General features: G+C 42.8%; 2 protein-coding genes across 5 annotated transcripts in view; both read left to right on the forward strand.

Annotated features, from left to right (window-relative positions):
- Positions 1–7,334, forward strand: part of ncoa2 (nuclear receptor coactivator 2) — a 53,759-nt gene extending 46,425 nt beyond the window's left edge. For 3 of the 4 annotated variants that reach the window (XM_062379110.1, XM_062379109.1, XM_062379111.1), the window contains exons 18-22: positions 298–375; positions 561–1,032; positions 1,801–1,978; positions 2,073–2,277; positions 3,897–7,334. In XM_062379110.1, coding sequence (XP_062235094.1) covers positions 298–375; positions 561–1,032; positions 1,801–1,978; positions 2,073–2,277; positions 3,897–3,908 — 945 coding nt within the window. In that variant the 3' untranslated portion in view covers positions 3,909–7,334. The remainder of the gene's footprint in view (positions 1–297; positions 376–560; positions 1,033–1,800; positions 1,979–2,072; positions 2,278–3,896) is intronic. The other variant, XM_062379112.1, reaches the window with a different exon arrangement.
- A 2,021-nt stretch (positions 7,335–9,355) lies between these two features.
- On the forward strand, positions 9,356–13,485 carry prdm14 (PR domain containing 14). The gene is made up of 8 exons (XM_062379013.1): positions 9,356–10,007; positions 10,233–10,286; positions 10,375–10,535; positions 10,626–10,884; positions 10,972–11,174; positions 11,630–11,731; positions 12,709–12,928; positions 13,316–13,485. Exons 1-8 carry the CDS (start codon positions 9,356–9,358, stop codon positions 13,483–13,485), a joined length of 1,821 nt encoding a protein of 606 aa, XP_062234997.1.
- The last annotated feature ends 4,728 nt before the right edge of the window (positions 13,486–18,213 follow it).

The raw sequence follows: 18,213 nt of genomic DNA on the forward strand, positions 1-18,213 counted from the left end.
TTTGGGATATTTTGCCACTTGTTAATGTAATTACTTGAATAATATTTCTGTTGCAGTAAAATTCTGCCACTGAATATATTTATATATGATTTGGATTAATTTATCTAATAATTGTTAAATCATCTGTACTATCATTCAAATCTGTTTGAATCGTGTATTTGTTGGTGTCCTTTGACTATATATAAGCTGGACTTGAAAAGTAAAAATATAATGTGACGAAATCAGGGAAAGGGAATCAATTTCAATTCATTATAGGACGTTGGTGTATTTTTTACCTCTTCCTTTGTCTCCCTGTAGAACCGTCAGCCCATAATGACTCAGATGAGTAGTGTGTCAAATGTGAACTTACCTCTCAGAGTCAGTGCTCCAAACCAGGTACGTCACCACTGCACAGACATGTTTCTGCAACTGTATGTGGTGTTTATTGTTGACTCACAGTAAATTTAAGTTTGGAATTTCATTTTTTTTAATGATTTGGACACAGACTTAAGATAAACCTAATGTACTGCTGTTATAATTTTCCTGTATATTCATACTCCTCCTTCCACTCTCACTTCCAGGGGACCATCAATGCTCAGATGCTGGCGCAGCGTCAGCGGGAGTTGCTGAGTAATCACCTGCGACAGAGGCAGCAGCAGCAGGTCCAACAGGCCCAGCAGGTCCAGCAGCAAAGGAGCATGGCCATGAGGGGGCCGGGCCTCAACTTGCCTCCCAACATGGCTGCCGGAGGAATGAGTAATCCCCGGATTCCCCAGGCCAACCCCCAGCAGTTCCCCTACCCGCCCAGCTACGGTACCAGTACAGGCCTGGCCTCGCCACCTCCTTCTACCAGTCCCTTTTCCTCCCCTCTCTCTCCCAGCCTGCCCTCTCTCCCCCCCAACCCCCAGCTCCACATGCATGGCACCTCCTCCTCTTCCTCCACCTCCTCCTCCTCCCAGATGATGATGGGAAACACAAGCATGATGGGCGGACAGTACGGGGCCGTACTCAGCCCCCAAATGCAGCACAGTGCCTTTCAGTTTCCCAACTCAGGTACTGCCTCGACAACCCAGCCTAACACCCACTTTACCTGACCACCTCAGTGTGTTTGTGTGTGTACCATTGTTGTGTCTTTACGTGACGCACAGCATCACATGCTTTTTAATTGGGGCAATCATCTGATTTGTAATATTACGCACTGGTGACTGCGTTAATCAGCCGTTAATGAATGATCCAAATCATACTGTTTATTTTACTCTTATAACTAATGAGCAGTTATGAGTAAGTTCTTTCTTCAATCTCATTATCTCATCATTCTGTGCACTGTCCAAAATGGTGTCCTGCCTATACACTCTTTCTCCACCAGAGGGCACCAACACACTGATCAGAGCACTGGCAGCTGACTCAGGCAGAACAACAACCTGGCCTGTGCCTGTCAGTCTGATCTCGTCATCTGATTTGTGTAATGACATGTTTGATTTATCCTCCACTCTAAAGTCTGATTCTGGCCCAGAGGTTCATACAGAGTAAAAACCTCAGCTCAAAGATGCTCTCTCTTTCCACTTCTCTCCTTAACCTCCTCCTTGATCCCTTCCTTCGTATTTGCTTGTCCTTTCGCTCCTTCCATACATGCATGTAGAAAGTATTAACTGCCTGTCAATCCCTAATGCGACCTTCATGCTTACATCCCATTTGCTCATCCTCTGCTATTTCCGGTCAAAGTGAATTTTGACTATGACGACGAGATCTACTCTCAGTACATCCCTTAGAAGTCGAGTCTAAGCAGGTCCTGTGTGGTTGACCTTTTTTGCTGTACCACAGGTATGAGCCAACAAGCAGACGGAGGCTTCGGGGGCCCCGGCACGCCACAGAGCCAGCTGCTTTCTCCTCGCATGGCCCACACGCAGTCCCCCATGATGCAGCAGGGACAAGGAAATGCTGCTTTCCAGGGGTCTCCTGACATGAACGGCTGGCCACAGGGTAACATGGGAGGGAACAGGTAAATGTGGCTTGAGATTCCCTCTCTCTATATTTGAAACGTTTGAGCTCCCCTGTCCGCTTATACATCTGTTATCCTCTTCCCCTCTCTCCAGTATGTTCTCACAGCAGCAGGCATCTCCACAGTTCACCCAGCAGAGTAACAGCAACATGTACAATGGCAACGGTTTGAACCTCAACAATGTCTCCATGGCCAACAACATGGCAACGAGCAGCATGGGCCAGATGGCCGGACAGATGAGCGTCACGTCCATGGCCTCAGGTCCCTCACCCAGTTTGCCCTCCATTGGGCAAGAACAGGTAAATACTGCCGGGCCAGTCCTGACAGATAAATCTTTTAAAAGCTTTAAATCTTTTGAGACCTGGAAGAAAAATTCATTAACCAAACTTTAGTTTTAGAGAAATAAAAATTTCAGCCGTGCGCCATTATAAACAATGGCCTGACCAATTAGAGGTTTTTACACAGCAGGATAATATCCTCAGGATATCCCTTTACTCCTCACAGTTTTACACAGTAATCAGGGGACCAGGAAAAACTAAAAGCTCCATCTTTCCGTCTGCCCACTTGCGGCTGCACACGTATGTGTTTGTCTTATCGTAAGACCCTAAGTGTTTGGGTACACTTATTGAACAACTGTGCTAGTGAATAATTTACTCGGTAGTTTACGTAACTCCTCGAGCCAGAGTTCTGGGGCTTGACTTGAACTTAGAGGACAATGATGTAATTAGCAGCGGGCACTTTAGGGCCAGACAATTTAGACGAGGTGGACGTTACCGTGCGATGTTCAAAGTCTGGACTGTGGTTACATCAGCTGATTTGCCTCAAACAGAAAACTTGTGGTCATCGACATGACTCAGGCCAAATCTGTGATCTTTCTCTTCACACTCACACAAGCTGCACAAAAGTAGATAAAGCGAGATGATGCACACTGAGAAGCTCTAAACATTTAACTCTTTGACTTTATCTGCGTTGATATTCTTGAGATTTTCAATCATTTAATGTGAACTCTCCTCCCTTGTCTCCATGGTGTTGGAAGCTCAGTATGTGGAATGCACTGCTGTTCTCCGTGATGCTTTTAAGCCCAATAAAGGGCTATGAATATTTAACCAAGGTGCTGCTGTTTGATTGTCTGCACTTCAGACAGTTGTAACATACCAGTATATCTGTCACTTGATTTATCCCCCTTCCAGGATTATAGAAAATATATTGGCACTTAGATTTTTTCAATTATTTACCATTCAGCCATTAGTGCTTCCGTGATTTACTGACTTGTTTAAGACTTGATGTTCTAAGATGGGTTCTCAATGTTTATACTCCTGTTAAGAATTACGTGCGCAGTTGAGTTGGGACTCAATAATTATAATAACAATATTAAAAACAATATAATTATAGAGAACTTTTCAAAACCAAACACACAGTGCTGCACAAGAAGGAAACAAACGGTTTAAAATATGAAAGAAGTACATTATAATAATAATAATAGAGATACATGAACAATAATAACCTGACCCCCCAGAAATGCGCCTCTCGCAAAAAGTCTGATTTTAGCTGAGACTTAAAATAAGACACATCTCATGCACCGTTATTTCCTCAGGCAATTCATTCCACAGCCCTGGGGCCCTGATGGCACACACTTTTAGCCTAGTTTCAGGAAGTGGCAGCAAGACCTTGCCTGAATATCACCAGCTGCACAGAGGTATAGAGGAAAAGAAAAGATCAGATATAACCTGGGGCCAGGCCATGAAGTCCATGAAATCAATGAAAAATTTAAATCTCTCTTAAAACAAACAGGGATCCCGTGTTAAAACGATAAAAACAGGTGTGATCATATCTTCTAGCTCTAGTAACGAGTGTAACTGCTGAGTTTTGTTCAGACAGTTTAAAAAAAGGTAATAACGTGTCTCCTCTCTCTCTGCAGAAGTACTGTTGACCCTCATGGAGTTCTCAACCTGAACCTCAGTGATCAGCTGGTGCAAGGAGAGCGTCGGCCCCTTTTGAAAAATTGTACAAACATGTAAAACCAACCGACCGTCCCTTGAACCAGCCAGGCCGTTCCCCGACCCCGTCTCCCCCAGCCAAAATTTTTGCTGTGTGTCCCGGCTGGGCCGCCTCAGCAGCCCCACAGAGGAGCCCGGCCCCGAACAGACGCAGGAGCGCGGAGAGGGCTTGGGGTGAAGGATCGTGGATCCTTGTCCCAACACGCCTCACCCTCCTGGAGGAGCCAGTCTGTCTGCCTGTCCGGCTTCATTCACCGTAGTGTGACTTACTGTAGGCCTCCTGGTGGGGGACACTGACTTTAGGGGGCAGCAGTGGGTGAGATCCCTCGTTCTGATGAATGTATTCCTCTCAGTGGACAGCGGCCATTTACAATCTCATCTCAAAAACGACATACACTGATTTTTTTCTTTTCTATTCTTTTCTTCTCTCACACATTTGTGACATTTCCACATAGTTCCAAAATGGCAGCAAAGACTCCGAGTTATGTTCAGAATTATGGATGGAGCTCGAACACTTAGCCGGTTTTGCCTTTTTGCTGTTCTTTATTTTATTACTATGATTTTTATTTTTTTTTGTTTTTTTTCCTGTGAGAAATAAGATGTAGATTGAAGATATGGTTGAAAAAACTGATCTTGAAAAACACTGCAGAATAATGGTTTGAGTGGAATTGTGATTTGTATGATTAGACTAATTTAGTCCAGAGGTTTCTATAGTGTATTAAATTAAGTTTTATTTTTCTGTATAGATTCATTTTAATTATTGTAGATGATTCTTTATCCTAGTAGCAATGAGAAAAGATATTTCTAAAAGTGTGAACCAGGCACTTTTTTTTATATAATTTTAACAGTAATGGTTGTATTCTTTCTGATCAGATTCTTCTTTTAACCTGAGTCATGGATTATGCTTTGGTCCTGTAGTTTCAGAAGAAGATGTCAAAGTCAATTATGGTTTAAAAATGAATTACAGAGATTGTACATACCAATAAGTAAGACATTTTCTTTCCTATTTATTTTATTCCTTATGGATTCGTGTTCCTCCTGTCCGGTCACAACTGCCTCTTGAAGCAGAGCAAGATTTTGTTTTATTTTTATTCCTGAATTTTTGTTTTTTGTGTCCTCTGTTGTTTTTTGGAAGTGGAGTGGGAGCCTTCACGCTCTGAAGTGCTGGTACGATGCAGACAGGGGAGAGGGTGGGAAGTAGGGACGGGTTATACGGGGGTGTGCTGTGTATACAGTGTACAGATTATCGCTTGCTTCTCTGCCTTTAGCATAGAACACAAAAAGGAAGTAAAAAAAGAAAAATACAGGACAAATTCAACACAGCCATACGATAACTCAAAAAAATAAAATAACAGAAGTGTGCTTTCTATGTTGTCTGGAGTGAAACTGCTTCATACAAGCTGCTAGGTGCAAACTGTTCTGGTGTGATGTAAACAAGCAATAACGTTTACTTGAGAATCTCTTGGTTATTTTTTTTTTTTTTTGTGTTTTTGTTTTTGTAATTTTTGTACAGTTTCCTGAAGAAGAAGATGAAGAAGAAGCAGAAAAAACGGACACACTTTTGCTCCATGTTTGGATGCAGTATTAAACAACGTTTTTTTTATTGCAGTTTGTACCAAGAAAGTCTACATCCACACACAGCGTTCCTATTAGATTATGCAGCACTGGCTCGGGGGGGCCCAGAGAGAGAGAGAGAGAGAGGCATGTCCGTGATCCACCGCCCCCATGATGACACCTGCTCTCTCTGCCTCCAGCCATTCGTCTATAGCAGAGGTCAGAGTTAAGACTGCACGGTTCACGAGACCTGCTCTGACAGACACTTAGCCATATTTTATGACCTCAGGCGGTTAGTCTAACTGTAAAGTGTTCAGTAATGACATGCTATTTTTGTGGCCCCAGTAGGGGTTTGGTTTGACCTTCACTAGATCTGAAGCGAGTCATCTTCTCTAACCTCAAAACGTACATTTTTCCTCAAAGAGACAAACCTTTTTTATATCGACTATATTAAACCCAGGACAGACATGGAGCAAAGCCAAAAAAATCCTCAGCCACCTCAATTGGATTTTCCGAATTCTACCAGCTTTTATTTCCACAGCGAGAGACGACCTGTCGGCTCGCGCTCTGACAGAGGCCCAAACGACAAACACACACGATGATGTCACTTAACAGGGTCTAATGTAAAATGTTATTGCCGCATAAAACACGACGAAGAATCATTCTGAATGTATTGTCATTAGCGGCCTATGGATGTGACTGACGGTGTTCCTTGTCAACATGTTGACAACGCAGGTGTTGAGCAGTCACACCATGAATCTCTCAGCATTTACACAGGAAGTCGCCCATCGTTGCATATTCTTTCTGAAAGCGTTCTTTGTGAAATTTGAAGCTGTAGCAAGTCAACTTTGGGACGGAGGACGTCTGCTTTCGTGTCCTGTCCGTCCTCGCCGCTGATGTCACGCAGGTGTTTTTTCGCCGCAGGCCCACAGGAGATCACGCTTCTTTGACAAAAGCTGTTTTGATTGTAAAATACAGTCGTGCAGAACAAGCCTTTTTGAGCCATTTTAAAAGAATGATTCAGAGCCCTTTGCAAATTTCCAAAGATTGTCGAGATTTTGAAAACTTAAAAGCCATGTGGTAGCAATGCATTTTTTAGCATTTATAATGAGGACGGGTGCAAAGAGATGATTTTTTGCCCCTTTACCAATATCCAGGCTTGGACCCACTAAACGAAAATACTTTGTTTCTCTCTTTTAACTTATGGTTTTGAAGAACTTTAAATGCCCTTTTGTATTGTCTGCAAATTTCTTAGAGCTAAGATGCAACCTTGAAATGCTAAGAACCCTAGCATAATGCCTTAGATTTCGTCCGTTTTTGTTCTTGTACATTACACCGCTGTCTGTATAAATTTGTATAATGACTGTGTACAATATTGAATGGGTGCATCATTCTCTAGGTTGAAATGTCCCTCATCATCGCTCTCTGTTCGGCTTTGGGTTGAAGACTCTGTTGATTTCATTTCTGCCCCCTCCTCCCTCGCTCCTTCCCTCCCTCCGCACTGTTTGTATGGAGAAGATAAAACATAGGGATATTGAAGCAATATGTAATATACTATATGGACTTTACTGAAGAATGCTTACTGCTGTGTTTTCCCCCCTGGGATATTTTTCTTTTTCTGCATCGTTCACAGGAATCACACTGTACACCCGCATCCACCTTCGTACCCCTAGTGTGTGAGCGTTTTATGCAAAATTAGATATACAAGAGAAGTTAAAACCACAGTTATGCAAGTTGTGAACTAATATGGCTTCGCTGATGCTATTTGCCTTGTAAATAAAGAATTCTGTTATTGCAATATTTAATCAAGTGACTCTTATTTCCCAGAGATGAAAGTGAAGGGAAACACCATCGAAGGCCTCCATCCATCCACCCTCAGTGTTTTCCAACACATAACAATATAATAAGCCATACTTTTAACTTTATATTGACTAAAATTGTTAGAAACTACTAGAAAATGCATTTGTTTCATGGTCAACTCTTTTATGTTTTATAGAAAGAAGAGCTATTAAATAATCTCCATATATTAAAGTAAAATGTAGATTAAAAATTAGAACTGAATAAAATGACTATCTATGGAAATCACAAAAAAATTGCAACAAATTTCTTCAGGAATTGTTTTTATCAACTTTTAATTTTGGAGTCATTATAAAAAATCTATTATAAATTATTTGAAATACCAATTACGTTTCTAAAGAAATGAATAACCGAAGGGCTAAAGCTTATTTTTCAATGTGGAGCAGCATTTAGTTTTAAGCTTTATATCTTGGCTTATGCAGGAGCCATTATATAAATATGCATTCAAACTACAGCCAATCAATTTAAACATAACTCCTGCAAATCGGTGCCAAACAGCTAATAATGTTATGTGATTAAGTGAGAAAGCTCCTATAATGTGTTTTCTGACTAAAATTTCTAGTCTAATTTGAACTCATGAATTCCCCACATCCAACTCATAACAACTTGCACTGGGGGGTGCTCTAAAGATAATGGGTTGGAATGGGTTGTCCCTGAGAAGATGTGGGCTTATCCCTGTGGTGGTTGGGGGGGGTCATTGAGATACATGAGGTCGGGCTGACCAATAGGAAGGAGGAGGTGCCTCCCGTGCAGGACCTGACTGTATACAGTACAGATGCCCTCAGATGACCACAGACACACACAAAACACACACACACACAGAGAGAGAGAGAGAGGGTCCTGCAGCAGCTCTCACATTCTGAAGTTGGCAGAAGTGGAAGATTTGTTTATCTGGAGGTTTTTTTCTGAAAGTGAAGCCTGAGGACATGACAGAGGAGAGGATTCCACTGTGAACTGATTTCTTTATTTTGATAAAGGTAAGAGGACTTTCCTGATTTTTAAATCCCTGCACAACCGTCTGTTGTTTATGTACAGAAGAAATTACAATGTTTGTTACTGGGGCTCATTCTTCAATGTATAGGCTATTATATAAATTATTTGTACATCTCTAAGTTTATTTTTAGTTATTTAATTGATATAATAATAATAATCCTATATTTTGCTGCCCTGCCAGTGTCTTCTGTGTAATGACTGTAGTGTAATTGTATGGTCCATCAACGGCTTCATTAATGTTGACCTCTGCTCGGGCTGGCTGCTCCTGTAATTGGTGTCATGACCCTGGTTTGTGCCTCTATTTACTGGCTGATTGGTAAACGGTTCCTTAAAAAAAAACATGCACACCCACAGACTCTGCATGTTCATTTGGTGTGTGTGTGTGTGTGTGTTTCTGCTGTTGTGGGTCCTCTCAGCTGGAAATATTGCAAAATCGGCTGTTCAATTTCACTGTAGGCTGCTTTTACTTATCTGGCAATTCATGTGTGTTAGTCAGTGTATCCTCATGTGAATCTGTGCTTTTGTTTTGAAGGGTTGGTTATCCCCCCTTTATCTGGGTTAATTGTAGATAAATGAAAAAAATGTAATTGTCATAACCGTATTAATAGTCTCATTTGTCAGGTCATAGCCTGTTAATCTCTTACTGGTACTTTTGTATCTCGGTTTCCTTTTGGGATTTGTAGTTTTCTGGGATATTTTCATTCTAATTAGCAAATGGAAGTGTTTTATTCTCTTATCTCTGTTGATTAGGGAGCTGGGTTTGTTGAAGTGCTGAAATAAGAGCTCGCTAGAATTAAAAGAATCAATCCAGGTGTGGTCGACCTCTTCTGGTGATGTCAAGTTTCCTTTTTTAGTTTTCTTACATTAAACATTTATAACTCACCCTCTCTCCCTTCCCTCCCCCTGTGCTCTCCTCCGTCTCTCCCTTCATCCACTGAAGGATCAGCCGCCTTCTCCCCGGCACCTCGGTGCTCCCATGTCGGTGTCCCTCTCCACCATCCCCGTCGTGCTGAAGGAGAAGCGCTTCCACGCCGGCATGCTCAAGGCCCCCCCGGCTCGGGGCTTCTACCACGCTCCGCTCCCCGGCCCCCCGCCTCACTACATGGACTTCTTCCCGCACCCGACGCACGGCCTCCTGCATCACCCGCTCAAACAGCTCGGCCGCCTGGTGTCGGACACCCAGGCATCCGTGCCGCTCGACCTGCAAGCCGGGGTGCCGGCGTTCCTTGGCGGCCAGGGCGGCCACCACGTCTCGCTGCTGCACGAACACATGCTGAGCGGCTCCGGGATCCCCTACCTGAGCCAGATGCTGCCCTCCGGACACCCTCTGTGCGCAAAGCCCGAGGAGATGGCCGCGGTGGTGACGGAGCACGCCGCCGGCCCGCTGTCCTCGGACTTCAACAACCCGTCCAGTGACAGGTCTTCCTCGGCCTCCTCTTCCTCCCTGAACACATCACACCCCAAGGAGGCTTTGCTCCGGTACCGGGGCGCGGACTTGGCGCCTCCAAAGACGCGCACATCTTATAATTTCAGCCAGGATGACTTGTTTATGGTGCTTTATGGTTATTCTGGCAGCCAGGAGCGCATGGGTCACGCTCTATCTGGAGTGGCTCTGTTGGAAAACTCAGGTGAGAACAAGAAGCTCATATAGAAATAACATGATTGGGGGTTCATTTAGTTTATAATAAAAATATATAGAAAGTGCACAGTGTGGCCTGTTTGAGGTAGAAGTAGTAGAACGTTTCGTTTGTTGTAGGAGAAATGTCAAAAAAATACATGTACATCTTTTGGTTAATCAGAATCATCTTTTTAATTCCCATATTAATCTAATTCCCTCATTTCTCCATCTTCAGTTTCTGAGTCTCACATCCTCCCGCTGGACAAACAGACACTTGAACTTCCAGAAGGTACGAACCCACATCTCCTTTCTCTCTCGGTTGCATGTCGTCCTGTTGAAGATGTCTGTCTCACGCTGTCCTGTCTCATGTCCTGCAGGGTTAACGGTCCTCCAGGCTGCGTGGGAAAACGTGTCCCACTGTGGGGTCTTCACGGACAAGAGCAGCATCGCCAAGGGGACCCGGTTCGGACCTTTCCAGGGAAAACTCGTCAACACCAGCGAGATCAAGACATACGACGACAACACCCTGATGTGGGAGGTGTGTGTTGACTTCATCCTCCACAAAGAACCTGCTCCTATAAGTATTATTCCCATTTCCAGTCTGATCTAATGGTGCGACTGTGTCCAGGTGTTCGAGAACGGCAGGTTGAGTCATTTCGTGGACGGCAGAGCAGGCTCCGGGAACTGGATGTCCCTGGTGAAGTGCGCCCGGTTCCCGGAGGAGCAGAACCTGATCGCGATGCAGGTGCAGGGTCAGATCTTCTACGAGGCCTGCAAGGAGGTGAGGCCGGGACAGGAGCTGCTGGTGTGGTATGGAGACTGCTACATGCAGTTCCTGGGCATCCCTCTCACCCTGAAGGGATCCATGGAGGGACCCCCCGCCGAAGGTAAGACCCGAACCCGGCATCTGCTGCTTATGTATCCCCTCTCATAACGTTGTGGATGTTAAACATGCTGTGTGTCCTCTTCTCCAGATAACGGAGAGGGCTTCAAGTGCGACAGGTGCGGGAAAGTGTTCGCCTACAAGTACTACAGAGACAAGCACCTCAAGTACACACGCTGCGTGGACCAGGGCGACCGGAAGTTCCCCTGTCACCTGTGCACCAGATCCTTCGAGAAGAGGGACAGACTGAGGATCCACATCTTACACGTGCACGAGAAACACAGGCCTCACAAGGTACGAGGTCAAAAATGCGTGTGCGTGGTGCTGAAAGGAAAGCTCCCCGCAGGATACTCTTTATTTAAGGTCTTATTCTGAAGGGGAAACACTGGTGTTTGACATTCTGCCTTAAGAATCACGAAGAAACCACGTGGACAAAACGATTTATAAAACAAATAAAATAAAAAAAATCAACAAATTTGTATCTTTCCAAAGAAAGTCCAAAATGGACTGAGACGTTGTACTTTGCAGTTTATTTCAATGTCAATGCAGCCCTGTGATATGCGATATGTGAAATTCAGAATCTTTTATTTTCTCTGTGTGAGCCTTCCAAAAAATATTTCAATTTGGTTTTGAAGCCTGCACTAAAATGTGAGTGATTTTTGGTCAGTATATAGGAATATTAAAAGATGTGAAAGTATGACGGTAATGATTTGAAATGAATAAATAACACTTTCTCGTCTGACCCACAGTGTTCAGTGTGTGGAAAGAGTTTCTCCCAGTCGTCCAGCCTCAACAAACACATGCGTGTGCACTCTGGAGAAAGGCCGTACAAGTGTGTCTATTGTAATAAGGTAAGAAGCTATTTCCGTATTTATTTTTAATCTATTAAAAGCAAATGTATAATATATAAGTTTATATTATATAAAATATGTAGTTATTAATACTACAATTATCATAAACTGGTGACTAAGTTGACACCGTTTATAGTCAGATATTAGGCCTAAAATTTGAATTTGAGATTGTTGTATTGTTTTAATCGTCATATCTTAAATAAACGTAAATAACAATAAATAAAATCACGTAAAATGAGGAGAAACCTTCAGCATCATTCTCATTGACTTTCCAATAAAAGTTTTTAAGTCTTATATTGTGTTTCAGTCCTCAGTTTCTGGAAGTGTCTCCAGTCACTTCCGCTGCTCCTCCTCGCTTCCCCTCGTCCACGCACCTTTTCTGTGTTTTAAAAGCCGCAGTGTTGCGACTCCATTTAGCGCTTCACCTCGTTTCAAGCCGCATTTGACGCGCGCCCCTCGTCATTGTTGTCTCACCACGGGCACGCTCCGCGGACACACTTACATGCTAATTATGGCCAGATGTACACCCACGCCTTTGTCTGCGCACATAACACTTTTTATTTACGGCCCCTGCGATGAGCACCAAGTTCCCAGTTCTTTGTTCTGGGTGTCCTGCCTCTGTTTTACGCACAGGAGAAACCTTTTGTTTCACTTAATCCTCTTTCTCCTTTACACACTGCGCCGCGAGACCCGAGGCCGCACGAGGCCTGACCAGGAGGCTTAAAAAACAATACAAATGTAATGACTGAATAAAAATCTTGACATGATTTCGTTGATAAAGTGACATTTGTTATTAAGCAGCTTTAATGAGAGAAAATAAACCGAAATAAAAATACAGATGTTTGGATTAACCTCAGAATCAAATTATTTCCTGTGTCCTGCCATATTTATCCAAACTAAACTTTTGAAAACAAAAAAATATAAACATGCTAAATATATGTCTATATTTATTTGTATTTCTAATCCCTGTGTTCCAGGCCTTCACTGCCTCCAGTATTCTGCGCACTCACATCCGCCAGCACTCCGGAGAGCGGCCCTTCAAATGCAAGCACTGCGGGAAGGCCTTCGCCTCGCACGCCGCCCACGACAGCCACGTCCGGCGGACCCACGCCAGGGACAAGCCGTTCCCCTGCGACCTGTGCGGGGCCTCGTTCCAGGAGGACCTGGAGCTCAAAAACCACATCAAAACTCACAAGAGTAAGACATTCTTTATTTTTATTATAAACTGATTTACCTGTTTACCTTAGTGTTCCTTCTTTTATTTTTATTTGACCCTTTCTGTCTTTTTCATTTTGTTTATTGAAACCGAAATTATTTATCGAAAATATGTAGTCAAAATGAAATCGTTCTTTACTATCCCATAATAAGATAATAAATGTATTACCCTTAATGGGGGAATTTCATTTTTGAAAATCGTAATACCTTAAACAAATATCGTTTTAAAGCACCGGTTCTAGGATCTTCTGTTTATTTCTTTGTACAAGTTATTTAAATAAAGTTATTTTCGATTACAAAATAAATATTATAAGCCGTAATATTCCATCTTTGAATTTATTGTTTATTGATGTGGTTGTTTCTCCGCAGACAGACAGATGTTGGACACCACAGTCCTTCCGTCCACTCCGGGCAGTGGAGTCCAGGAGGACGCCGTCATCCCGGGGAAGGACACCCCAACAGCTCACACCAAAGCCGGACAAAACTTCCCTTACACTGGTTTAACCGTTTTAAATCAGGAATACCGGCCCTGGAACTAGTCTGTTCTCATTTTAACTATAAACCCACAATGACCACCTCTCTAATCCACTGTGATATATGACTATTACAACATCTATACAGGAGCATGGTGGGGAAATAAATACATAGTTCTACAATAAGGTGGGACCTCATAACGTCTTCTTTAAATGCTGCTGAAGACAAAATAAAATGTTCATCTAAATAGATCATAATTTAAAATGTATTTATATGTTAAAATATGTTGTGTATCTTTTTGTGGCTTAAAGCTTTCACTCTGCAATGCTTTTGTGAACTCAGTGTGATTCCTGCAAAAACAAATACAACGTTAATTATAATTGTTATCATTATTATTGTTATTATTATTTGCTAGCAAAGCTATTTTGTATGAATGTGGGTTTGAGCCCATTTGTGTATAGAAATAAATGTTATATCCTGTCTTAATTTATAAAAAAAACCCTATTTTTTACTGTAATGAAAGGCTTCAGAAAGCAAAATGTCTTTGTTCCTTTTGAGCGTTCGCTTTTTCATGAATAAATGAAATAAAATCTGAGCATGGAAATGAGATTGTTGTTTCTGGTTTATTTCTAAATTGCCTTTAAAATCACAGAGAACGAATAAATGCCAAACAAAAAAAAACCTGAATATAAAAAAACAATGATTTTTATTTTAGATTGAACAAGAAAATCTTAATTTTGCAGACGGTTTAAGTAAATCATTTAAATTACTTTACATCATACATTATAGATTTAGTTGTGGGTGCACCAGCTACCTAACTAAAGAGAATATAAAGTTGTTAAATTACTTAAATCATGCACCTGTGTTCGCACAGTTGGAACAATTGCCCAGTTGCATTGTGTTGCATTTGTGCGTCTTGTTGTCCACTCTTCACTTGTGCACCATATAGTCCCATCAGTGCAACAGTCTGTGCACATGTCCCCTCTGTTTGTCGGCTGTGTTTTAACCATGTGATGGATCACAGGCTGCATGCTCACAGTAAAAAAAAAATGAACAAACCCCAGTGGAGCCAATGAATGACAATGGAGTGCGGCAGTGAGGTGGTCTATTGCTCCAGTGACAAAGAAGCTCCCCATGACTGACATCTGCCCTCACACTTTCACCAACTGGACCACATGCTCTTCTCCAGATAGATAGATAGATCCACAGATAGATAGATCCATACATGAATAGATAGATTCAGAGATAGATCCATTGATACATAATCAACAAAGAAACATGGCTACCTATATAAGTCTATCAGTGTGTCAGCGTTAATTTGAGGAAAGCACCAATTGGCTCTGCGGTGGTGGCGGCAGCATGGGGTCTGACAGACGACACAGTGTCCAGCCTTTGTGTTCAATGCTCTGTTATGTCACCTTTAACCTGTGGGTCACCATACGTCACGATGGGGACACGGAGACGCATATTACAACACAGCGACCGAGCTCAGGCGCTAAAACACACATTCAAGCAGCGGGAGCAGAGAAGCACAGCGAAGATAACTAAAAAAAATAACCATCAGAGCGATCCAAGTAGTCTGTTGCTGCAAGGGCCCTAGATATAAAGGTCATGAGGATTTTTCCCATAATGCATCAAAGATAAGAGTGTTTTTTGGCGGCCTGACTGATTTCTGTACTGAAGCTCAGCCTTAAGGTTTTCATTCTGCAGGGAGAGGAGCCGTAAAGTCATCACGCCGCCTCTCCTGCTTGTTTTCTGTAACGGATGGACGACAGGCTTCGGGGTCAGGGGTCACCTCCTTACTGAATGTCTAACAGCCTCCCTCTCCCCTCAAATAGCCTAAATATGGAGGCTTGAACAAGTGTGGATCAACCTCCATTGGGCCTGCCCCTCCCTCGTAAACAGCCCCTCAGCCTCCATGATGGGGCCTGCGGTGAATGGCGAGGATACGCCCCTTTGTGCCCCTGCAGGAGCGGAGGGGTGGAGAGGGATGGCACCGGGAACAAAGACAAAAAGAGACAGACAGTAGGAGAGAAAGAGGAGAATGAGCTGCCAGAGCCGAAATAGTGAGATAGTTAGCGAGCGGTGCTACAAGACTGATTTTACTGGCGACTCTGTGATTGGCTGATTTAAGACCCTCTCGCTCTCTCTCTCTCTCTCTCTCTCTCTCTCTCTCTAGCATGGCATAATTTGTATGTGGCTTGTTTATACAGATTGATTTCACACTTAACCTCCCGCCAAGTTAACAGCGCCTCTGGAGGACGATCCATCAGATGAATCTCTGTATTAATGTGATATTAATGATAGGAGCGCTGCAGTTTTATGACTCAGCTTGGCAGAGGTTAACTCCCTGCGAGGCTGAAGCAGGCGGCCATAACTCAAAACAATGTTTGACCAGGACCCCAGCTCATAAACTCGACCTTAAACTTAATCCAGTGTCTGATTTATATGTTAAGACACAAGGTTTTGTGATATAAAGAGTATATTTATATATAAAAATGTATATATATATATTTATTGCTGCTGCAGGGACATTGTGACATTTTAAGCCACTGAACCTTCTTTATAAAAGAGATCTTCTTTCTCTTCCTTTCCTTTCCTTCCCTTAACGTTCCTTTCTATTCCTTTCCTTTCCTTTCCTTTCCTTTCCTTTCCTTCTCTTCTTTTCTTTTCTCTTCTTTTCTCTTCTCTTCTCTTCTCTTCTCTTCTCTTCTCTTCTCTTCTCTTCTCTTCTCTTCTCTTCTCTTCTCTTCTCTTCTCTTCTCTTCTCTTCTCTTCTCTTCTCTTCTCTTCTGAGCTGAGGGGTAAAATACTCTACTCTTCTATTGATTGCTTAATAGCTATCCAGGGCAGTGTTGCATGCATGTGTGCGTGCGTGTGTGTGTGGGGGGGGGCTGAGCTGAGTTGCCTCATAAACGATGACCACAGCAGCTCTTTGTCGATCGGAGCCTCTGTCTGCTTCAGACCACATGAAACTCAGTGATGATGAAGGAGAATTTTCAAACTTCTCACTTTTTGGTTTTTGTACATAAAGACTCTCCATAATCTCTCTCCATTAGTCCTGATGGCCTCTCCTCTCTCTGTATCTGTATATACCCTCAAACACACACACACACATCTCTTTGTGGCTTTCTAACTCAGTTGACCTGAGTGCAGAGATTGGATCCACACCCGTTTCCTTTCATTACACAAGAAACAATTCAAAGAATCAACTTTTTATCTCTTCAAGAATTATGAAAACAGCCAAATAACATGTTTGTTTGTTGGCAAAACTATACTACAGGAATTAACACTGAACTTTGAGGAAGGATGCTTTCTTTCACATTGTGGGCGTTTTTCAACATTTTCCTCAATTTCTCAGATAATAATTCATGGATCTTGATGAAAAAAAACAGCCGTGCAGGGGACTGATATTTATGAGTTTGTGCAATTTGGTGCACTTTAAAATAAAAGCTGTAGATGTAGTGAATTTAAATCTGATTTCATTAGGGACTGTTTGGCCTTGGCGGAGGAATGCACATTAGTCAGTGCCACTTTAGTTTGTTTGGTAGCAGGATTACACAAAAACTACTGCACAATTATGACAAAACTTAATTGAAGGATGTGAGTCCGGAGAGAACCCAGAAAACGTTGGTGCAAATACAATCTAGAGGACTGAGTGAAGTGAAGTTTTGATGCAGCTAGATTGAATTGAAGGGGACTGGCAGAAGTTTGAGATCTACTGAGGGACATTCTAGTTCTCCATGGATTTTGAGGGACATTCTCGTCAGAACAATTTTTTTCATTCGTATCTTTGCATGAACAGGATATTAAAGCAGTGATCTCATATTTCTACATGTAAAACTCTGCTGTCCCCTGCTCCTTTGACTCATTCATATCTGCACTGCTCCATTAAAGTACTCAGACAACTTATTATTGCTAACTACATTTAGTTTTCCTGTGTGTTTCTGTCAGTAAATCTGTGCGACGTCTGCAGAAACATCTCAGTTGAGTGATTTAGTTTCAGTGGATCCTCTGAACTTTAACTCCCCCCCCCCCCCCCCCCCCCCCCCTCTCCTGTTCGTTCAGTTGAGAGATGAGGCGGATCAGCTTGTGTTCTGCCATTCAAGCCTCAGGTTTGAGCTGCTGTTATCGGCCGGTGATTTCCACTGGGACGGTGGACAGTACAGCAGGAGACACACACACACACACACACACACACACACACACACACACACACACACACACAGAGGCTCAGCGGCCTGCATGCTGCCGGCCAGATGAAAGGCAAACACTGTCCGTAAAGCCTCCACATATTGCTGCCCAGCACTCAGTGTGTGTGTGTGTGTGTGTGTGTGTGTGTGAGTGTGTGTGTCTTCTAGGTGGGATTGATGCTCGAGGAGGGCAGATGGCCTTATCCTTTTCTGTTGGGGGCTGGTGTGAGGTTCCACTGTGGTCCCGAGGGGCAGCATATTTTGGCCTCCACCCCCCCCCCCCCCATCCCTTAAACACACACCTCAATATCCCCCATCAACCCCTTAAACATCTATCTTTCTATCTGTCTATCTATCTGTCTATCCATCCATCCATCCATTGTCCATCTATTCAACACCTCCATATCCCACATCAACTCCTAAAACATCTTTCTATCTGTCTATCTATCTATCTATCTATCTATCTATCTATCTATCTATCTATCTATCTATCTATCTATCTATCTATCTATCTATCTATCTATCTATCTATCTATCTATCTATTTATCTGTCTATCTATCTATCTATCTATCTATCTATCTATCTATCTATCTATCTAT

This window comes from Platichthys flesus, chromosome 21, assembly GCF_949316205.1.
Source record: "Platichthys flesus chromosome 21, fPlaFle2.1, whole genome shotgun sequence".
Taxonomy (NCBI): Eukaryota; Metazoa; Chordata; class Actinopteri; order Pleuronectiformes; family Pleuronectidae; genus Platichthys; species Platichthys flesus.